This window comes from Molossus molossus, unplaced genomic scaffold (genome assembly GCF_014108415.1).
Source record: "Molossus molossus isolate mMolMol1 unplaced genomic scaffold, mMolMol1.p scaffold_m16_p_22, whole genome shotgun sequence".
NCBI lineage: Eukaryota > Metazoa > Chordata > Mammalia > Chiroptera > Molossidae > Molossus > Molossus molossus.
In genome coordinates, this window is record NW_023425358.1 from 35,675,607 (window position 1) to 35,695,324 (window position 19,718).

General features: G+C 50.9%; 1 protein-coding gene across 5 annotated transcripts; it reads right to left on the bottom strand.

Annotated features, from left to right (window-relative positions):
* Positions 1–504: 504 nt before the first annotated feature.
* On the bottom strand, positions 505–15,169 carry RILPL2 (Rab interacting lysosomal protein like 2). 5 transcript variants are annotated; one of them, XR_004961304.1, is made up of 6 exons: positions 14,712–15,169; positions 11,056–11,207; positions 8,237–8,350; positions 3,024–3,178; positions 1,262–1,407; positions 529–594 (listed from the first exon to the last, which is right to left on the bottom strand). XR_004961304.1 is itself a non-coding variant. In XM_036276405.1 (4 exons), the coding sequence occupies exons 1-4, from the start codon at positions 15,042–15,044 to the stop codon at positions 3,148–3,150; spliced, it is 630 nt and encodes a 209-aa protein (XP_036132298.1). In that variant the 5' UTR covers positions 15,045–15,169; the 3' UTR covers positions 2,780–3,147. The 5 variants fall into 5 exon arrangements, 2 of the variants coding, with proteins under 2 accessions (XP_036132298.1, XP_036132297.1); XR_004961302.1 differs by lacking the exon at positions 1,262–1,407 and having other exon boundaries at positions 505–594; XR_004961303.1 differs by having other exon boundaries at positions 585–1,407.
* Positions 15,170–19,718: the final 4,549 nt, after the last annotated feature.

A 19,718-nucleotide genomic window follows, 5' to 3' on the forward strand; every position in this document is an offset into this window, starting at 1 on the left:
AGATGGTACTCTATTCTAATCAAAAATAAAGTTTTGTAGCGGGACCAGAAATTACTTATCCACCCCCCCTCACCCCACCCCCACCTGACTCTGCTGGGTCGAAGGTTCCGGAGCCACTGCCAGGCTGTCTGTTAGCGCACCTGGGTCCTTCCTGCAGATGCAGAGCCCCAGGTGAGCCCTGACGTGCAGGCCCCACCCCGGGAGCGGGCAGGTTTAGTACCCAGGGATCAGGCTAAGGTCAGGTTTTCACCTGGACTGTGATGGCGGGAGGAGGAGGTAGCTTCCTCCTTCCTCCCGAAGGGAGACCAAGTCTCACTCTGTCAACCGGAGGTCCAGGGGCCTGGGCTCTGGAGCCATGACCTGGCGCCTCCTGGCCATCCTGGTCCCAGGTAAATGTGAATGGAGACAGGTGTGAGAGCCTGTCCTCAACCCTGATGCCCCCCACCCCACCCCAGCCTCACGACGGTGCTACCTAGGAAAGTCTTCCCCCCCACCCCACACTTGCCTGGTCAGTGGTCAGCCAATTGGAGGAGGATCCGACGGAGCGTGTCAATGTGAAATACAATGTCTTGGTTGTACCTGTTTGTGGTTTAGCTTTGTATTTAAAGAAAAAAGGAAATAAACTTGAAAATTATTTGTCATCATAAAAATGAAACAAAAATTAAAATATTTATTGCCAGGCGAGGTCACCTGTGTTTTTTTACGAGGTTGGGGGGAGAAAAGAGCGGGGTTGGGTTTCTGTGTCCTTCACAGAAGGGTCACACCCCAGTCTGAGTCTTCTGCTTTGGGCCATGTGCCCCTACACCAGTTCCGTGGTTTGTATAAGGGTTCGGGGTGTTTGTGAAGATGGAAACGTGTGCTGAACCCTTAGTCACGATACCTAGCACACAGCAAGCACACGTTGGAGCTGTGACTGGCTTGTTTCCGATGTCCTGGACTTGATTTCCGGGAGGCATCTGAGTCACCAGGCGCACCTGACCTGTGCTGGAAGTCCCTCCCGCCAGCCAAGGTCTCCATCCCCATCACACGCCCCACCATCTGCCGTGACAGGTTGTCCCTTAGCCCCCGGCACTGGAGGACAATCTGGACTGTGGGCGGCATCCTCGGTTTACAGGCAAAACATCTGGTTTCAGCACTGTCTTTGAGGTTATTGGCCGGGTCACCTTAGACATCACCTGCCGAGACTTGTCTGAGTGGGAACCGCCTCTGCCTGCCTGCAGCATCACGAGGAGCCCGCAGCCATGTGTGGTTACATCCTCACCTTGGAGCTCAGCTGCCGGAGGCGGGGCTCGGGGACCTAGGGCTGGTGCTGTGGATGGACCTGCTATGTGGTCCTGCAAAGGCGGCCGCCCCTCCTCCATCTCTTCTGTGCTCTTGCTGTCCCTTGGTCTGGTCCACATGGTTCTGCTGTCAGGACATGAATCTGTTTCCCACGTTGGCCCTCACCCCTGAGGTGTAGGAACCAGCCCCTCGAAGGGGGCACCCAGCCAGGGTTGCCGTGCTCCCTGGAGTTAGGAAGGGGGCCGTGGCCCAGGACAGCTGAGATGGCGTTCTCAACCAGACTCTTCCACCGCTGCTGGGGAGACTGCTGGGTCAGGCCCTGCTCCTCCACGGTCCAGCTGGGACCCACAAGTCCCTGGGCCCCCCGCGCTGTGACCTTGGCGTGCTACTGGAATAGCAGTACTCAGCCCGTAGGGGTTTGATGAGAGACCATGCGTGTGAGGTTCTCACGATGGTGCGGGCAAGGCATGCCAGGAGTCGTGTTCACTGATGTTAGCACCTTCTGGAGACCTGGGCGTACACAGCTTCACGGGTAAGAACCAGGCCTTAGAATCAGGCTTCCCAGGCGGCCACCTCCTAGCTCTGTCACCTCCTGGATTCTACCTTAGCTTTGGGGCCTCAGTTTCCAATTCTGAGAACGGGGATTACCACCAGTCCCTGTCGCCCAGTCATTGCAGAACAAATGAGGCGTCCCATGCAGCAGTGACCAGCAGTACTAAGGACACGGGCTCATGGGCTGTCCCACGGGCTCGTGTGTTTCTCTGCCAAGTGTAGGCCCCGCTGTCTACACACTGTCTGTCATCGATTCCTAAATGTGCACTTTCCACATTTAATGTCTAAATCAGAATGAGCCTTAAAATCAATAGTGTCCTGATGTTATAATTTGTAGCATTTTTTTCCTCTCATACTGACACACAAGATAATGTCACGTCACTTAGATTCAATGAAACGCATGTGCGCCAGACACACACCACCACGCGTGTGCGTACAGTTTACAGACGCGAAACCGAGACTCGGGGTGAGCACCTTACACGGGGTCGCGCAACTCTGAGGCGGCTCTGAAATACTTCAAGTAGAAAATTTGTTTTACTTTAATACAAAAATCTCATGAAGAAAGTCATGTTAGCAAAATCGGATAGTCACTAAATATCAGTGAAGTCACCGGGGTATTACAGCCTTCTCCCCTCTCCCTTTGGGCCGATGCATGGCTGCGACCGAGTGAAGAGCGGGGTCTGGGGGGGCTGCTACCCGGTGCAGAGCGGGGTCTGGGGGCTGCGACCCCGTGAAGAGCGGGGTCTGGGGGCTGCAACCCCGTGAAGAGCGGGGTCTGGGGGGGCTGCTACCCGGTGCAGAGCGAGGTCTGGGGGGGCTGCTACCCGGTAAAGAGCGGGGTCTGGGGGGGCTGCTACCCGGTGAATAGCGGGGTCTGGGGGGGCTGCTACCCGGTGAATAGCGGGGTCTGGGGGGGCTGCTACCCGGTGCAGAGCGGGGTCTGGGGGGGCTGCTACCCGGTGCAGAGCGGGGTCTGGGGGGGCTGCTACCCGGTGAAGAGTGAGGTCGGGGGCTGCTACCCGGTGCAGAGTGGGGTCAAGTGCGGGACCAGGGAAGCAGAGCGCCGAGGCCCGAGGCGGGCGGCTGATGTGGGCAGGGGGCGGCCCCGCTGCACTTTCCTCCTGCTGGCCAGGCCTTTGGGGGTGTCCGGTTCTGCAGCCGGGGAGACAATGATCAAGTGAGAGCCTCACCTCCGTCCCCGCAGCCGGCTGAGGGGAAACACGTCCAAGTGCCGCGGGCCTGCGTGGCGCTGAGCGGGTCTGCAAGTCTTCCTGGTGGGGTGTCTCCTCCAGTCTGAGAACCGCTGCCTCAGACCTACATCTGCTTCCCTGACCGGAAGGAGAACCTGGCGGAGAGAGAGAGGGGTCAGAGGGACAGACGGCGAAGCAGGGGCACAGACACGCTGCCGCGTCTAGGAGCAACTCTCACGGCCGCTGACAAACTTGCCCCGCGCCCTGGGGGACACCAGTGTGGGGGCTCTTCATCCGCCAGCTCATCTCACACTCGGAACGCCTCCCGGAGGTGAGCACACGCAATATGCCTATTTTACAGATGAGCCAACTGAGGTTCTGTGAGGTCCAGGCACAGGCCCGAGGTCACGAAGAAAGTTGCGGACCCAGCGCACATTTAATCATTGCGTTCGACAGACAGATACTCTGCCACTTCTTCCTTTTTTGTTTTCCAGTTTTAGGTGGTTTTATTGCGGAGAAAGCAATGACTTCTCAATGCTACTTACAACTGTAAAACAGATCTTTGCAGAAAAAAAGATGAACACGGAAGTCCTTGGGTAAGATGGATAAAACATACAAAGCTATCCTGAAACGTGAACACCGGATCTCCAGCGTTTCCCACTCCCCGTGCAAAGTTCTGAGAAGGACGCGATGTGTGGGGTTCACCACAAAGTACGACCTTGGTGCTGTTTCCACTCGGGAGGACGATGCCGACGAACGGGTGGGGAAGTCGGCACTGGGATCTGGCTCTTGCTTTCAGTCTCCCTGCATGCTGCTGGCCCCTCTGCGAACAGGGGCTGGCTGAGCCCTTGACTGGTGCTTGGACACTGGTGCTGGTTCTAGTGCTCAGCATCCCCCCCCAACCCTGTCTCAGGAAGTGACGTCATCCCCGCCCAGTCGCTCAAGCAGGAACCTGGGAGTTGTTCTCAAGTCCTCCCCACATCTGCTACATTTTAGTCATTGTGCCCCAAATATGTCCCTAATCCCACTTTCATCTCCTCCACTGCCACCCCCCCAGTCCACGCCACGACAGCCTCCGTCACCCCCTACAGTCCAAATGTCCCGAGTCGTAGCCAAATGTCCCCCGTCACCAGGCAGGGCCATCTTTCCTCAGCTTAAGCCCTTCCCTGGCTGCCCATCGGCAGGACAAAGACAAACATCCTTCTTAGCGGGGCCTACTTCATTCATTCATTCATTCATTCATTCATTCATTCATTCATTCGCTCAATTAGCTTGTCTAACCAGGAACTCCTGGCCTCATGCTCTTTAAACATGTGTCCATAGGCTGGCTAGTGCCCAGAACAAACATTTTACTTTTACTGTATCAGGCTCAAACTCCAATCAGGTGACCCAAAGAACCTCCCTGCAGAGGCAAAACCCCCCAGCACTTTAAGCCTTCTGGGAGCCTTCTTTACAGTGGGACACTCAGCCCATGAGAGTCCTAAGTAAACCCTAAGGATCCCCACCTGCTGCAGGTGGAGAAGCTCTTTCTCTGAGCTCAGCGACCCTTCCGTGGGGTGGAAACACGCCCACTGGCCCTGCTTTGACCCTCCTCCACAAGGCAGGCCGAGTGAGCTTCCTATGTAAACACAGTCGCGCCACTCCCCAGCTTAAAGCCCTTCGCAAGGCACTAGAATAAACCCAGAGTCCTCAGCTGGGTCCTCGGCCTCTCCAACTCCACCTCCACGCTGCTGCTCCAGCGACCCGATCTCTGTTCCAGCAGCTCCCCAGCCTCAGGCCTTCCCGCCCACTGTTCCCGTTGCAGGGAATGCTCTTCCCTCAGGTCTTCTTAAAAAATGTTCTTATTGATTTTTTAGAGAGAAGGGAGAGAGAGAGAGAAACATCTACTGGTTGCCTCCTGCGCGCCCCCTACTGGGGATCGAGCCCAAAACCCGGGCATGTGCCCTGACCTGGAATCAAATGGGGACCTCTCAGTCCATGGGCCTGACACTTAATCCACTGAACCACACCGGCCGGGCTTCCCTCAGGGCTCAGCTCGAATGTCACCTCCTCAGAGAAGCCTTCCAGGATGCCCAATTCTAATGCAGCCCTCATCAACCTTTCCCTCAGCACCCGATTGAACGGTTTTAGCGCACATGGCTCTCTGACATGGTCCTCTTAATACGTTTCCTTACCCCTTCACTCTGACTCCCCCTACTAGAAGGTAAGCACCATGCGGGCAGGGACTCCATCTAGTTCACTGCATGCCCAGCACCCAGAAAGTGCCTGGTACATAGTAGGTCCTCCATGCATATTTGTTGAAGGAGTGAATGAATCTGGTCTCAGGTGGTCTTGCCTGACAAAGCCGACTTCAGGTAGCTCTTCCGTGAAAGGCAGGTAACTCGTAACTCAGGTAGTAGATGCCTCCTCTCCCGGCCAGGTGCCCCTGAATCCATCTCCTCCCTTCTCTACCCCGCTCTGCTCCAGGAGGCCTCTGTGGGTGCTGTCAGCAAGCTCCCTGGCCTGGCTGGGCTCCGCTAATGGGAGGCAGCAGCAGAAGCTGGGAAGGTGGGGGTTTTGCTGCCCCAACTCCAGGCTCTGCCCCAGCCAGGCCTTGTTTTACTAGTTGCTGTTCCTCTTCTGAAGGCCACGCTCCTGTCTCTTCCCCCTCACAGTTCTCTCCTGGCAGCCTGTGGGTGCTCCTCCATCCCTTGACAGTTCCCCGAACTCTGCTCGCATGTCTGTAAAACGTCCCTTCTTTAAATCTTTTCAGCCCAGCCGGTGTGGCTCAGTGGTTGAGCGTGGACCCTGCACCAAGAGGTCACCAGTTCGATTCCCGGTCAGGGCACATGCCCAGGTTGTGGGCCCGATCCCCAGTGGAGGGCATGAAGGAGGCAGCCAATTGATGTTCTCTCTCATCGAGGTTTCTATCTCTCTCTCCCTTTCCCTTCCTCTCTTTCTAAATCAATAAAGAAAAAAGATATACATCAGATTTTGAGGGCTTATATATATATTTTAAATATTATATATTGATTTTAGAGAGAAAGGAAGAGGGGAGATAGAGATACTGATAACAGTATTGAGAGAAAAAGAGAGATTAACATTGATTTGTTGTAACACTTACTTATGCATTCTTTGCCTGATTCTTTTTTTTTTTTTTTATCCTTACCCGAGGACATTTTTCCTTTTTTTTTTTCCAGATAGAGTGGGAGGGAGAGAGAGAGAGAAACATGACGTGAAAGGGACACTTTGAGTGGCTGCCACCCACATAACCAACCAAGGCCAGGGACAAACTGCAACCGAGGTACAAGCCCTTGGCGGGAACCAAACCCGGGTCCCTCGGAACCGCAGGCTGAGCCAAACCGGCCAGGGCTTTGGCTGCTTCTTACATGTACCCTGACCAGGCACTGACCCCACAGCCTTGGTACTGGGGTCTTGGCCTGTCTTGAGAATCAGAAGCTCTGGCAGCATTTCATCCCTTGGCCACCCCCACCCACCCGCATCGCTTATCCACGTGTGACGTAAGGGCCTAACCCTGGAAGGCAGGCGAGTCTGAAATTCCTGAGCAAGGGTGTTTCTCAGTCTCCACTGAAACCCCAGGGGCTGGTAAACTGTCCCCAGGCCAGACATTCTCCGAGCAACCAGGCAAACAAGCTATTCGCTTGGGCTGGGGCGGAGGAAAGGCAGGCCGAGCTGCACCGACACCGGCCACTCGAGAGGCACATCTCAACGGTGGGCCAAGGGTTATCCACGGCAGGTCCTTGCGGATCCATTAAAAACCCCGGTTTCTAGGCCTCGTCCTCGAACCACTGGCGTGATTCCTGAGACCAAATTTTATTTTTATTTTTATTTTTTTATCCTCACCCGAGGACATTTTTCCATTTTTTTTTGTTCAGATAGAGTGGGAGGGAGAGAGAGGAAGGGAGAGAGAGAAACATCGATGTGAAAGGGACACATCGAGTGGCTGCCACCCGCACGACCAACCAGGGCCGGGGACAAACTGCAACCGAAGTACGTGCCCATAGCGGGAACTGAACCCGGGTCTCTCCGGACCGCAGGCCGATGCTCTAACCGCTGAGCCAAACTGGCCAGGGCCTGAGACCAAATTTTAAACGAGCATCCCACACTCTGTGGTTGGAGGCGCAGCACCTGGAGACAGGCGGGGTCAACCATGGTGCCTGGACTTGAGGGGACTATTCAAAGGACGCTGTATCACATGTCCCAACGCGGGGACACACAGGGCCCTCCAAAATTGGAGGAAAAAGAGGCAATGGATTAGCTGCTTAAACTCCAATAATTACTGTTTTTCTTCTTGCTGTAATTTTATTATTATTTTTTGGTTATAGTCAGTATATCATAGGGAGGCAGTGGAGAGTAGAATCTGGACTTCCTTGGCTTCAAATCCTGATGTCACTGTTCATTATCTGATGTGACCCTGCACACATCACTTTACCTCTCAGTAGATACCTGTAAAATGGGGGTAGGTAATAATAGTTCCTACCTCACAGGGTCACTGTAATGAGTCAATGAATGACTATGCATCAAGTGCTTAGACTACTCCCTGGTAGATCTTATAATACAGAACTGAGTTTTCTTTTTTTGTTGTTTGTTTGTTTTTATCCTCACCTGAGGACATTATTTGATATTTTGTTCAGATAGACTGGCAGGGAGAGAGAGAGAAAAAAACGTCAATGTGAAAGGGACACATCGAGTGGTCACCACCCACATGACCCAACCAGGGCCAGGGACAAACTGCAACCGAGGTACGCGCCCTTAGCAGAAACTGAACCCTGGTCTCTCCAGACCGCAGGCCAATGCTCTAACCACTGAGCCAAACCAGCCAGGGCCTTTTTTTTTTTTAACCTCACTGGAGGACATTTTTGCATTTATCTTCAGATAGAGCGGGAGGGAGAGAGGGGTGAGAGAGAGAGAAACATCAGTGTGAGAGACATCGACTGGCTGCCACCCACACGGCCCCAACTGGGGCCAAGGACAAACTGCAACCGAGGTACGTGCCCTTAGCGGGAACCGAACCTGGGACTCTGGTCCAAGGGCCAATGTTCTAACCGCTGAGCCAAACTGGCCAGGGTGGAGCTGAGTGTTCTTATCGGCCACAGCACCACCACCAGGAGAGCAGGACCTACCCTTCCAGGATAGCTGGCCAGCCTCCTCTTGCCCCCACTCAGTCTTTTAGCATTCATTCCGTGACAACAGGGGGCGCCAGGGTGACTTACAGCTTCCTTATGATTGTCTTCTCCTCCTTGTTTCTGCTGGCATTGCCGGCCTGGGCAACCAGAGTGTCCTTTTCTCTTCTTCCTCCTGGGCCTTCTCTTGCCGGAATCAGGCCACTGGACAAAAGACGACAAATAAATGGGTTGTTTTATTGCAGACCTCTTATCTGTGCAGCTCTGAAAGTGAAGAATCTTTTTTTTTTCCCTTTGGTATGTGACCCTAGCAGGAACCAAACCCAGGACTCTCTGATCTGCAGGCCGACGCTCCAACCGCTGAGCCAAACTGGCCAGGGTGAATCTTTTTTTTTTATTCCTCACCCAAGGATATTTTTCTATTTATCATCAGATAGAGTGGGAGGGAGAATGGGGGTAGAGAAACAGAGAGAAACAACGATGCAAAAAACCTACATGGACTGGTTGCCTCCCGCATGACCTGACCAGGGCCAGGAACAAACTACAAGTGAGGTATGTGCCCTTGACCAGAATAGAACCCGTGACTCTTTGATGTGAGGGCTGATGCTCTAACCGCTGAGCCAAACTAGTCAGGGCTGAAAGTGAAGAATCTTAATAATTATTATTATATTAATAATTGCAGCATCAAAATCTCTAGAATCCAAAAGATTCTGACCCAATAACAAGAATCTTCCCTCCACATTTCCAATGTTGATACCTCTTCTTTCTTTCTCTTATCTAATTGCATTGGCTAGTAGTTCAAGCTTGTCCACTTTGTAAGAATATGACCATGTATAAATTCTCTAACTTTGGCCTTGATTTCCTAGATGGTACAATGAGGATAATAAGAGTACCTACCTCCTAGGATTGAGAAATAAGTGAGATAATAATACACGGCACTCATTCATTCAACAAATATTTATTAAGTGATATACTGTGCCATTGTGCTACAGATACAACAATGAACAGATTAGAGAAAAAAATCTTCTCTCAGCCCTAGCCAGTTTGACTCAGCGGTTAGAGCATCAGCCTGCAGACCAAAGAGTCGCAGGTTCAATTCCAGCCAAGGGCACATATCTTGGTTGCGGTTAACCCTGACCCCTCTGGGGCCGTGCAGGTGGCAACCAGTCGATGTGCTCTCTCACATTGATGTTTCTCTTTTTCTCTCTCTCTCTCTCTCCCTCCCACTCTGTCTGAAGATAAATATAAAAATATCCTCAGGTGAGGATTAGGAAAAAAAAAACAAAACTTCCCTAAGTTACATTCGAGTGGGGAAGGAAGCAGTCAGTAGAAAAAAAATAAGTAAAATAAAAATATATATACTAAGTCAGATGGTGGTAACAGCCAGATTGATATTGATTGACAAGATATTGAGGTCAGGTGGCCCAAGGAGGGCCAGAGTATTTCCCTGGACTTGACGCACAGAAGTTGGAGGAAGGCTGTCGTCTCGCTGGCTCACCTGGGGCTGCAAGCAGTTCTACTTCCTAAGGTTCAGAGAACTGTCTGTGATACAAGATAGTGAGGACAGACAAAGAGAAGCTGTCTGAGGACATGTCTCCCTGTTGCCACCAATGGCCGTGGACTTCATCTTAGAATTAACATCACCTGAACTCACAGGCTTGCTGTGGACGATACATGAAATGATGCTTGGGGTACACTTGGCCCAGCGCCTGGCCCAGGGTAAATATCAGCTGGCACTGTGTTTTCATTCTCTTGTTCTTTCGTCCTTCTGCCTCTAAAGAAACCTACTTTGGCCCTGGCCACTTTCACTCAGAGGTTAGAGCATCAGCCCGCAGACCAAGGAGTTGCAGGTTTGATTCCGGTCAAGGGCACGTACCTCGGTTGCGGTTTGGTCCCCTGGTCGGGGTTGTGCGGAAGGCAACCAATCGATGTGTCTCTCTCACATTGATGTTTCTCTCTTCCTCCCTCCCTCCCTCCCTCCTCCAACTCTGTCTGAAAAATCAATGGAAAAATATCCTCGGGTGAGGATTTAAAAAAAAAAATGAAAGAAAGAAAAAGAAACCTACTATGTTTAACTCAGTGTTTCCCAGTGTTATTCAACCACAGAACCTCCCCCCCCTTCTCAAGAAAGACTGACATGAAAGACACGTTTTGGGGAACAGAGGCTCAGACGGACACAGCAGAGTGCGAACCTGATCTGTCAACAACTTCCTTATTTCCTCTTTCCCCGTCCTACAGTCCCTTCTCTTCACATATTATTGGGACTTTCATAACTTTTAACTTTTATATCATTTCAAACTTACAGAAAAGCTGTAAGATTTGTAAAAAGACTTCCCCAATGCTCTTTACCCAGACCCCCCCGTTTATCTCATTGCATCCTTCCATCCACCCACGGACGTGTCTGTCTTCTTTCTCAACCACTTGAGAGGAAGGTGGAGGCATCCGGGTCCCTCATACCGAAAGGGTTCGGCATGTATGTCCAAAGGACAAGGTATCCTCTCACGGAACCAAATAGTTCAGTTACCGAAACCACCTCATTGATTGTCTGTCATTCCCAATGATTCCTCGTCTCGCCCCACCCTGGTCCTACCGAATCTTTATGTGGTTGGCTGCTTCTTGTCATTCACCCCGAGGGATCGTCCCTGACCACCTGGTGTAAAAGAGGTCCCTCCCCCCAACTCCCTCAGCACTTCGGCCTGTCGCATCCCTGGTTTTATCTTCTTCAGGGAACTTACATCCTTATCCTGAGTGTTTATATCAGACTCCCTTGCTGCCTGCCTGTCTGCCCCCTGCACTTGCTGTGAGGGTCACTGATGCACCCCCACCGCCAGGAATTGTGGGTCTTGGAGCAAAAGGCTGAATGGACAAAGGGGAACACGGGGAGGAGCTGGGGCGCGGGGCGAGCCCACCTCTTGTAGCACTGCACCTCCTCCTGGGCCAGCAGCAGCTGCGACTTGAGTCTGTTGCGCTCCTGGAGCACGTCCCTGAGCTCCTGCAGAGTGAAGCGTGGCCGGTTGGGGTCTGTCAGGTCCACCACCATCTTGTCTGGCCCCAGGTTCACCTGGGAAAAAAGACATCACGTATGCAGTTTCCCTCAAGGGGATGGACCATCCACCCCAGAAAGGAAAGTTCTCTTGTTCTGTTACCAAAAAGGGGCCACACGAGGCGAGGCGTCGCCTGTTGGAAGTGCTTGGTCGGTGGTCAAGAAGCTAAAGTACTTTCTCCAAGAAAAACGGCCGGGCTCCTGGGGAGTGGCAGCTTCCAGGGCTGGGATGGGGAATCCAAGATGACCCTGGAACTTTTTTTTTTTAATTCCTCACCCGAGGATATTTTTCTATTTATCATCAGACAGAGTGGGAGAGAGAGAGAGACAGAGAGAAACATCGATATGATACAGCCACATCGACTGTTTGCCTCCTGCACGATCCTGCCAGGGCCGGGGATGAACCGCAATCAAACCGCTGAGCCAAACCAGCCAGGGCGACCCTGGACCATTTTGTTGTAAATGGAGACATCAAAGTGACACAGTCTGAAGGAGCTCCTAGTGGCCAAACTGAGACCAAGCTGAGTAGCAAAATGAACAGTAACAGGAATGGATAACAACACATCGAATTAAAAGAGAATTCAGGAATCCATACTTAAACTTTTAAATTAACATCCCCATTAACTAATGTGAGTGATGAATTTTAGTGGTTAACCTGACTGGGTGAAGGCACGAGCAGATGGCTGGTTAGACAGTATTTCTGGGTGTGTGTGGGAAGGTGTTTCTGGAAGAGCTGAGCATCTGAATCAGTAAACTGCGAAGCAGATGGCCCTCCCCACTGGAACTGGGCATCACCCAATCAACTAAGGGCCCAAATAGGACAAAGAGGTAGAAGAAGAGTGAATTCACTCTCTGCTTGAGCTGAGACATGCATCTTCTTCCGACCTTCAACACAGAGGCTCCTGGTTCTTGTGCTTTTTGGTCGCAGACCAGGACTTATACCTTCAGCCTCTCGATATTCAACCATCTCATCTGACGGATACAAGAGTAGAGCCTTATTTACAAATGTAATTGTCATTGTGACTAATGAGTAGGTGAACTACAAGTGTACCAGGGAAGCTACCAGAAACCTTTGCTCTTCCCTGTGAATTTCAGCGACCCTGGCCCTGTTGGGCTTTTGTGGGTCACTCCTCAGTTGGTAATCTTAAATGAGAGAGCCCACTTAGGGCAGAATTTTTTTTTTTTATCCTCACCCGAGGATATTTTTCCATTTTTTGTTCAGATAAGTGGGAGGGAGAGAGAGAAACATCAATGTGAAAGGGACACATCGAGTGGCTGCCACCCGCATGACCAACCAGGGCCGGGTACAAACTGCAACCGAGGTACGTGCCCTTAGCAGGAACCGAGACCGGGTCTCTTGGGACCGCAGGCCGACGCTCTAACCACTGAGCCAAACCGGCCAGGGCCAGAATTTTTTTTTTTAACTGTGGTGAAAGACCTACTACTGAGTATGATATTAATTTAGTGGGCTGCAACAAGAATTTAAAAACTCATAAAACAGGGAAGTATGACTGTGCATCATGATGAGTTGGGTAAGTTGTTTCTTTTTATTATTATTATTACTATTTTTAATCCTCACCCATGGATATTTATTTTTACATTAATATTCAGAGAGAGCTGGAGGGAGTGAGGGAGGGAGAGACAGAGAGAGAAACGCTGATTGGTTGCCACCCACACAATTCCAACCGGGGCCAGGGATAAACTGTAACTGAGGTACAGTCATCCCTCATTTATTGCAGTTAATCGGTTCCAAATCCTAGCAGTTGCACCTGGCGTTGAAGGATTCCTGGGGTGCTCAAATACATAGGCCTACAGTCCATACGTAATTTTAATCTAATTGTAATACATGGGTGTATAATTGACTCAGACAACCGAGCATGTGCTGTATCACTTTCACCGCCTTGATCAACTTTTTAATGAATATATTTGAAAAAACTGTGATAGAGTGAAGCTGCGAAAGTTGAAGTGCGAAGTGGTGAGGGATGACTGTACAGAATGAAACCCGGGACTCTTTGGTTGGTGGGCAATGCTCTTAACGCTGAGCCATACCAACCAGGGCGTAAATTGTTTTTATAAATGTAATTTTTGCTTGGCCAGTGTGGCTCAGTGGTTGAGCATCAACCCATGAACCAAGAGGTCGCCGGTTCGATTCTCTTTCAGGGCACATGCCCAGGTTGAAGGCCTAATCTCCAGTGTGGGGCATGCAGGAGGCAGCCAATCAATGTTTTCTCTCATCAATGTTTCTATCTCTCCCTTCCTCTCTCTCTCAAATCAATAAAGAAAAAATATTTTAAAGAATGTAATTTTGTAAACGGAGATATAATGTACATACAGTAAAATGCACTGATCTTGAGTTTGTGGCTTGATGATTTTTGTCATACATATATACCATGTAACCATAATATATTTCTCTTCTGGCCCCGTCACTGGCCCCGTCCTAGGGTTAGCACCAATCTGTCTCCTGTAAGTAAAGATCATTCTGCCTGTCCTTGAATCTCACATATGGTAGGCTCTCTTTTGTGCCTGGGCTCCTCTCGATGTAACCTCAAGTATTTGAAAAAAGCAGATAGAGTGAAGCCGCCAAAGTCGAAAAAAAAAAAACCGCGATAGAGTGAAGCAAAGAATCCTACTCCGTGGAAATTCATTTATCGTGGTAGAGTCTGGAACTGATTAACCACGATAAATGAGGGCTGACTGTATATCAGCACTCTGTTCCTTTTCATGGCTGTGTACTATTCCACTGTATGAATATACTGCAGTTTAAAAACCCAGCCATCCCTCTGGTACATTTGGGTTTTTTCCAGTTTGGCACAATTATGAATAAGGCTACTCTGAATATTCTTGCATGTCTTTTTGTGGTCATAAACACTAATTCCTTTTTATTATTTTTTTCTTTATTGATTTTTAGAGAGAGGAAGGGAGGGAGAGAGAGACATCCATGAGAGAGAACATGGATTGCCCACTTCCTGCATGCCCTTCACTGGGGATCAGGACCACAACCTGGGCATGTGTCCTGACCAGGAACCCAACCCGTGACCTCTTAGTGCATGGGTTGACGCTCAACCACTGCGCCACACCAGCCGGTGGTACCACATCCTCTTTAGCTAAATTTAACTTCTTAATCTAGGCCAAAGGTACGCACAGTGTGATGCCTGGACCGACAGCATCAGCATAACTGGGAAACTTGTTTGAGATGCATATTCTCGGGTCCCAGTCCAGACCCACTGAACCAGAAACTCTGGGGCCCGGGAGTCTTTGTTTTAAGGGACACCCAGGTGACTGGGATGCTGAAGCATGAGACCCGCTGCTCTAGGTCACGGTCAAAATGCTTGAGGCCAGGGCTTCGGAACATACTCAGCCAGGGCCCCGCACCTAGTAAGTGCTCAGTAAATGTTTACAATCGACGTGCTTGGACCTGAGGGCTGGATCCTCGCAGTGATGCGCTTTGAGGGGCCTGGGTGCTCACGCTCCAGGCAGGAAAGGGCCCTGCGAGGCGGGCGCCCCCCTCCCGCACGCACTCACCTCCGGGCCGGCCGCGGGGCCCGCTCTCCGCAGCCCCTCCACCTCCTTGCGGAGGTTGTCCCGCTCCATTCGCAGCTCCTCCGCCGCCAGGCTGCCCTCGCTCACCAGCGTCTCCAGCATCTCCAGCACGCGGACGATCCTGAACTGCAGCCGAGTCACCCGGGGGTCGCTGCCCAGGGCCATCAGCTCGCGGCCCACCACGTAGGAGATGTCGTACACGTCCTCGGCGGTCAGCTGCAGCGGGCTCTTCCTCAGCGCCCCCTCGGGCCCAGCGCCGTCCTCGTCGTCCTCGTCGTCCTCGCCCTCCTGCCCCCGCACAGGAGGCTCTTCCATGGTCTCCGGGCGCCCTGCGGCCTCGGGGGCTGCCACTTCGGAGTCTCCAAAGTCCAGCTTCCTCCGGACACAGAACTTGCCGCTGGGCAGCGGAGACCCGGCCCACGGCAGGCCCGGGCGGCCAATCAGCGCGGCCGAGCGGGGGGCGCGCGGGGCGGGGGGCCCAGGCCAGGACCGTGCAGGAGCGCCCCCAGGCTGGACTTGGGGCACGAAAGGCCGAGGGCAGGGAGGGCCCCGAGGGGAGGAACAGAGCTTGCGGGCGACGCCGATGGCTCCCGGCCCGGCCCGGGGAGGAGCGCGCCTCTGAGCTCCGCCCCGTGGCTGCAGCCAGGGACGCGGGCTTTCCAGGGAGACGGGGCGGAATTTCCAACGCCGGTGGAGGAAAGGGCCTAAAAGCACCCAACTTTTTCCTTTCCACAGTCAGGCTTTCCAGCCGTAGAATTTGCATTGCACCAGGAGGAACAGCTGGTCTCCGAGGGTATTTTCTGAACGAAACAGAAAACAGTTGGTGGTGGCTGCGCGCTGCTGGGGGTGGGAGGGGGGCAGGTTGCATGAAGCTCCAGGCCAATTGTCGCCAGGACGGGGGCCTCTGACCCTCAGGGGAACGGGGCACCCCGCGCTGTGCACTCATCTGCTTCCTGGACGCCTCCCCTTGACCAGCGTTGTGGCCACAGGAGTTACTGAACTCCTCCCAGCCTCGGTTTCCTCCCCGTGAATAACAGTCCGGAGTGGGAGGGTTGTCACTAGGAAGACACCAGATGAGCTCATGACACCATGCGTGTGACCCAAAGCACTCAGGAAGCGCTCAGAAGTGTTCGCTGGCGTTCTCCGTGCATGCCAAATACAAACATTAAGCTCCTGGCTCAGGGGTTGGGGTGGGAGCCGGTTTACAGATACATGGGGTATTACTGAGCATGTGAGCAGCGTGAATTACAAAATGAATTATTCAGGTTTGATGAGAAGTTTGGAATAGTGGGAGAATACTCCCAGGAACACACCCCAGCTTTCTCGGTAAGCCAGCAAACAATACAGGCACTACTTTCAGAGGGTACAATGTTGCAATGATCCTGGGCAAGGGCTCTGTAACCCATGAATCAGATGTTACAACACCCAGGGATTAAATATGGAGATATAATATTAGGCTTACTATAAATAAAAATGGTATAGAAACACAATGGAATATTTTTCAGCCATAAAAGCAATGAAGGAATAGAGAGCCTGGAAGTAAAACCTCACATATACAGTCAAATGGTTTTCAACAAGGGTGCCAAGACCATTCATTGGGGAAAAGACAGTCTTTTCAACAAACGGTGTTGGGGAAAAGCAGATACCCACATGCAAAAGTATAAAGTTGGATCCATACCTTACACTATACACAAGAATTAACTCAAAATGGATCAAAGACCAAAACCTAAAAAAATCAGAAGAAAACATAGGGGGAAAGCTTATGGCATTAGATTTGGTAATTTCTTCAAAAGCACAGGCAACAAAAGGAAGAAAATTGGATCACGTCAACATTTAACACTTGTCTATTAAAGAACACAGAGTGAGCCCTGGCCGGTTTGGCTTTGCAGTTAGAGCGTCGGCCTGGTGACCAGAGAGACTGGGATTCGGTTCCCACAAAGGGCACATACCTCGGTGGCAGTTTGTCCCCAGCCCCAGTTGGGGTCATGTGGGTGGCAACCAGTCGATGTGTCTCTCTCACACTGATGTTTCTCTCTCTCTCTCCCTCTCTCCTTCTCATTCTATCTCAAGATAAAAAAAAATGTCCTCGGGTGAGGATTAAAAATAAATAAAAGAATAAAATACTTAGAAATAGCCTGGCTGGTATGGCTCAGTGGATTGAGCATCATCCCATGGATGAGAGGTCCTGGTTCAATTCCTGGTCAAGGCATATGCCTGGGTTGCAGGCTCGATCCCCAGTAGGGAGTCTGCAGAAGGCAGCTGATTGATGTTTCTCTCTCACATGGATATTTCTCTCTCTCTCTCTCCCTTCCTCTCTCTAAAAAATCAATAAAAACATTTTAAAAAATACTTAGAAATAAATTTAACAAAAGAAGTATAAGACTTGTACACTGGAAACTACAAAACGTCACTGAGAAAAATGAAAGAACTAAATACATGGAAAGACACCCATGTGTCAACTGTAATACTTAGTATTGTTAAGATGACAACACTCTCACCCTGGCTGGTTTGGCTCAGCGGTTAGAGTGTTGGCCTGCGGACCAAAGGGGCAGGGGCTTGGGGTCAATTCCAGTCAAGGGCATGTACATGGGTGGCAGGTTTAATCCCCGGCCCTGGTTAGGGTGGTGTGGGAGGCAACCAGTCGATGTGTCTCTCTCACATTGATCTTTCTCTTTTCTCCCTCTCCCTTCCTTGATTAACAACAACAACAAAAAGATGGCAACACTCCATCTGACATCAACTGGTCTACAGAATCGGCACAATCCCCACCAAAAACATGCTCAGGAAAGTTAAGTAGCAGGCGGAGAGTGCTATCATTTGAAAATCCTGTCTGCAGGGTTGACCCTTGGCTAGGTTCTGGGAACTTGATTGGGGAGGGTTCCTTCTCCCCAACTAATAAGAGCAGCTACTGTGCCTTAACTGTTCGTGCTGACAGCACAGTTTATGCTGAACACGGCTTTCCTCCTGGGATTCCGGAATCTGGGTACGTGCTGGCAGAGTGTGCCTGCATGACCAGCCCACCATAAAAGCCGTCAGCACTGAGTGTCTAGTGAGCTTCCCTCATAAATGGTATTTCACACATTGTCGCAACTCTTTACTAGGAAGTCATGCTGAGTCAAAGTAGCCAGTCACAAAAGACCTCATATTGCATGACTCCGTTTCTACAAAATGTCCACAGAGACAGGAAGTATATTAGTGGTTGCCTACAACGGGGAGGGATAGGGCTGCGGTGGGGGTTGGGGTGTGATAGCCAAAGTGTATGGTGTTTCTTTCTTTCTTTTTTTTTTTGTACATGCCCCTAGCGGAAACCGAACCCGGGACTCTCAGGCCGATGCTCCAACCGCTGAGCCAAATGGGCCAGGGCGGTATGGTGTTTCTTTTGGGAGTGATAAAAACGTTCTAAAATTGGTTGTGGTGATAACTCTGAATATACAAAAAAAAATATTTGAATTGTATACTTTAAATGAGTGAATTATATGGCATGTGAAACACACACACACACACACACACTTTTCTTTTTTATTCTCACCCGAGGACATTTTTTCCATTTTTGTTCTGATAAAGTGGGAGGGAGGGAGGGAGGGAGGGAGGGAGAGAAACATCAATGAGAAAGGAACACATCGAATGGCTGCCTCCCACAAGACCCCAACCAAGGCCAGGAACAAATCACAATGAAGGTATGTGCCCTTGACCGGAATCGAACCTGCGGAATCGAATGCTGTCCGTGGGCCTACACTCTAACTGCTGAGCCACACCGGCCAGGGTGTGAAATATATTTTAATAATCTGTTATTAAAAGATATGCCCGGCTGGTGTGGCTCAGTGGTTGAGCATCGACCTGTGCACCAAGAGGTTGCTGGTTCGATTCCACGTCAGGGCACATGCCCAGGTTGTGGTCCTGATCCCCAGTGTGGGGCATGCAGGAGGCGGCCAATCGATGTTCTCTCTCATTGATGTCTCTATGTCTCTCTCTCTCTCTCTCTCTCTCCCCCTTCCTCTCTAAAATAAAGAAGAAGAAGAAAAAAGGAAGACAAAAATAACATGTATTGGCAAAGAGGTGGAAAAGTTGGAACTTGGGGGCACTGCTGGTGGGAATGTAAAATGTAGCCACTAAGGGAAACAGTATGGTGATTCCTAAAAAATTAAAAATAGAATTATATGATCCAGCAATTGCACTTGCATATGTACCAAAAGAATCGAAAACAGGGTCTGTAAGACACTGCACACCATGTTCATAGAGGCATTATTCACAACAGCCGAGGTGTGGAAAGAACCCAAACGGCCATCCACGGATGAATGGCTAAACAAGATGTGATCTGTACATATAATGGAATATTAATCAGCCTTAAAAAGGAAGGAAATGCGCCCTGGCAGGTTTGGCTCAGCGGTAGAGCGTCGGCCCGTGGACCAGTGAGTCCGGGGTTTGATTCCAACCAAGGGCATGTACCTCAGTTGCAGTTGGTTCCCAGCCCTGGTTGGGGTCATGTGGGAGGCAACCAGTTGATGTGTCCCTCTCACGTCAATGTTTCTCTCTCTGTCCCTTCCTCTCCCTCTCTCTCTACCTGAAGAGAAATAGAAAAATATCCTCGAGTAAGGATGAAAAACAAAAAAGGAAGGAAGCCCTGGCCGGCTTGGCTCAGCCTGCGGAACAGAGAGTCCTGGGTTCGGTTCCCACACCTAAACAAAAAAAGGAAGGAAATGATGGCCCCAGCCAGTTTGCTCAGTGGTTAGGGCATTGACCCTTGGGTCCAAGGGCTACGGGCTTGATTCCTGGTCAAGGGCACAAACCTGGGTTGCAGGTTCTGTCCCCAACCCCGGTCGGGGTCCTGAGGGAGGCAACCAATTGATGTGTCTCTTTCTCATTTATATTTCTCTCCCTCTTCCTCCCTCTCACTCTCCCTAAAAGTCAACAGAAAAATGTCCTAGGTGAAGATTAACAAAAAAACAACAACAAAAGGAAGGAAATTCTGACACAGGCTAGAACATTGTG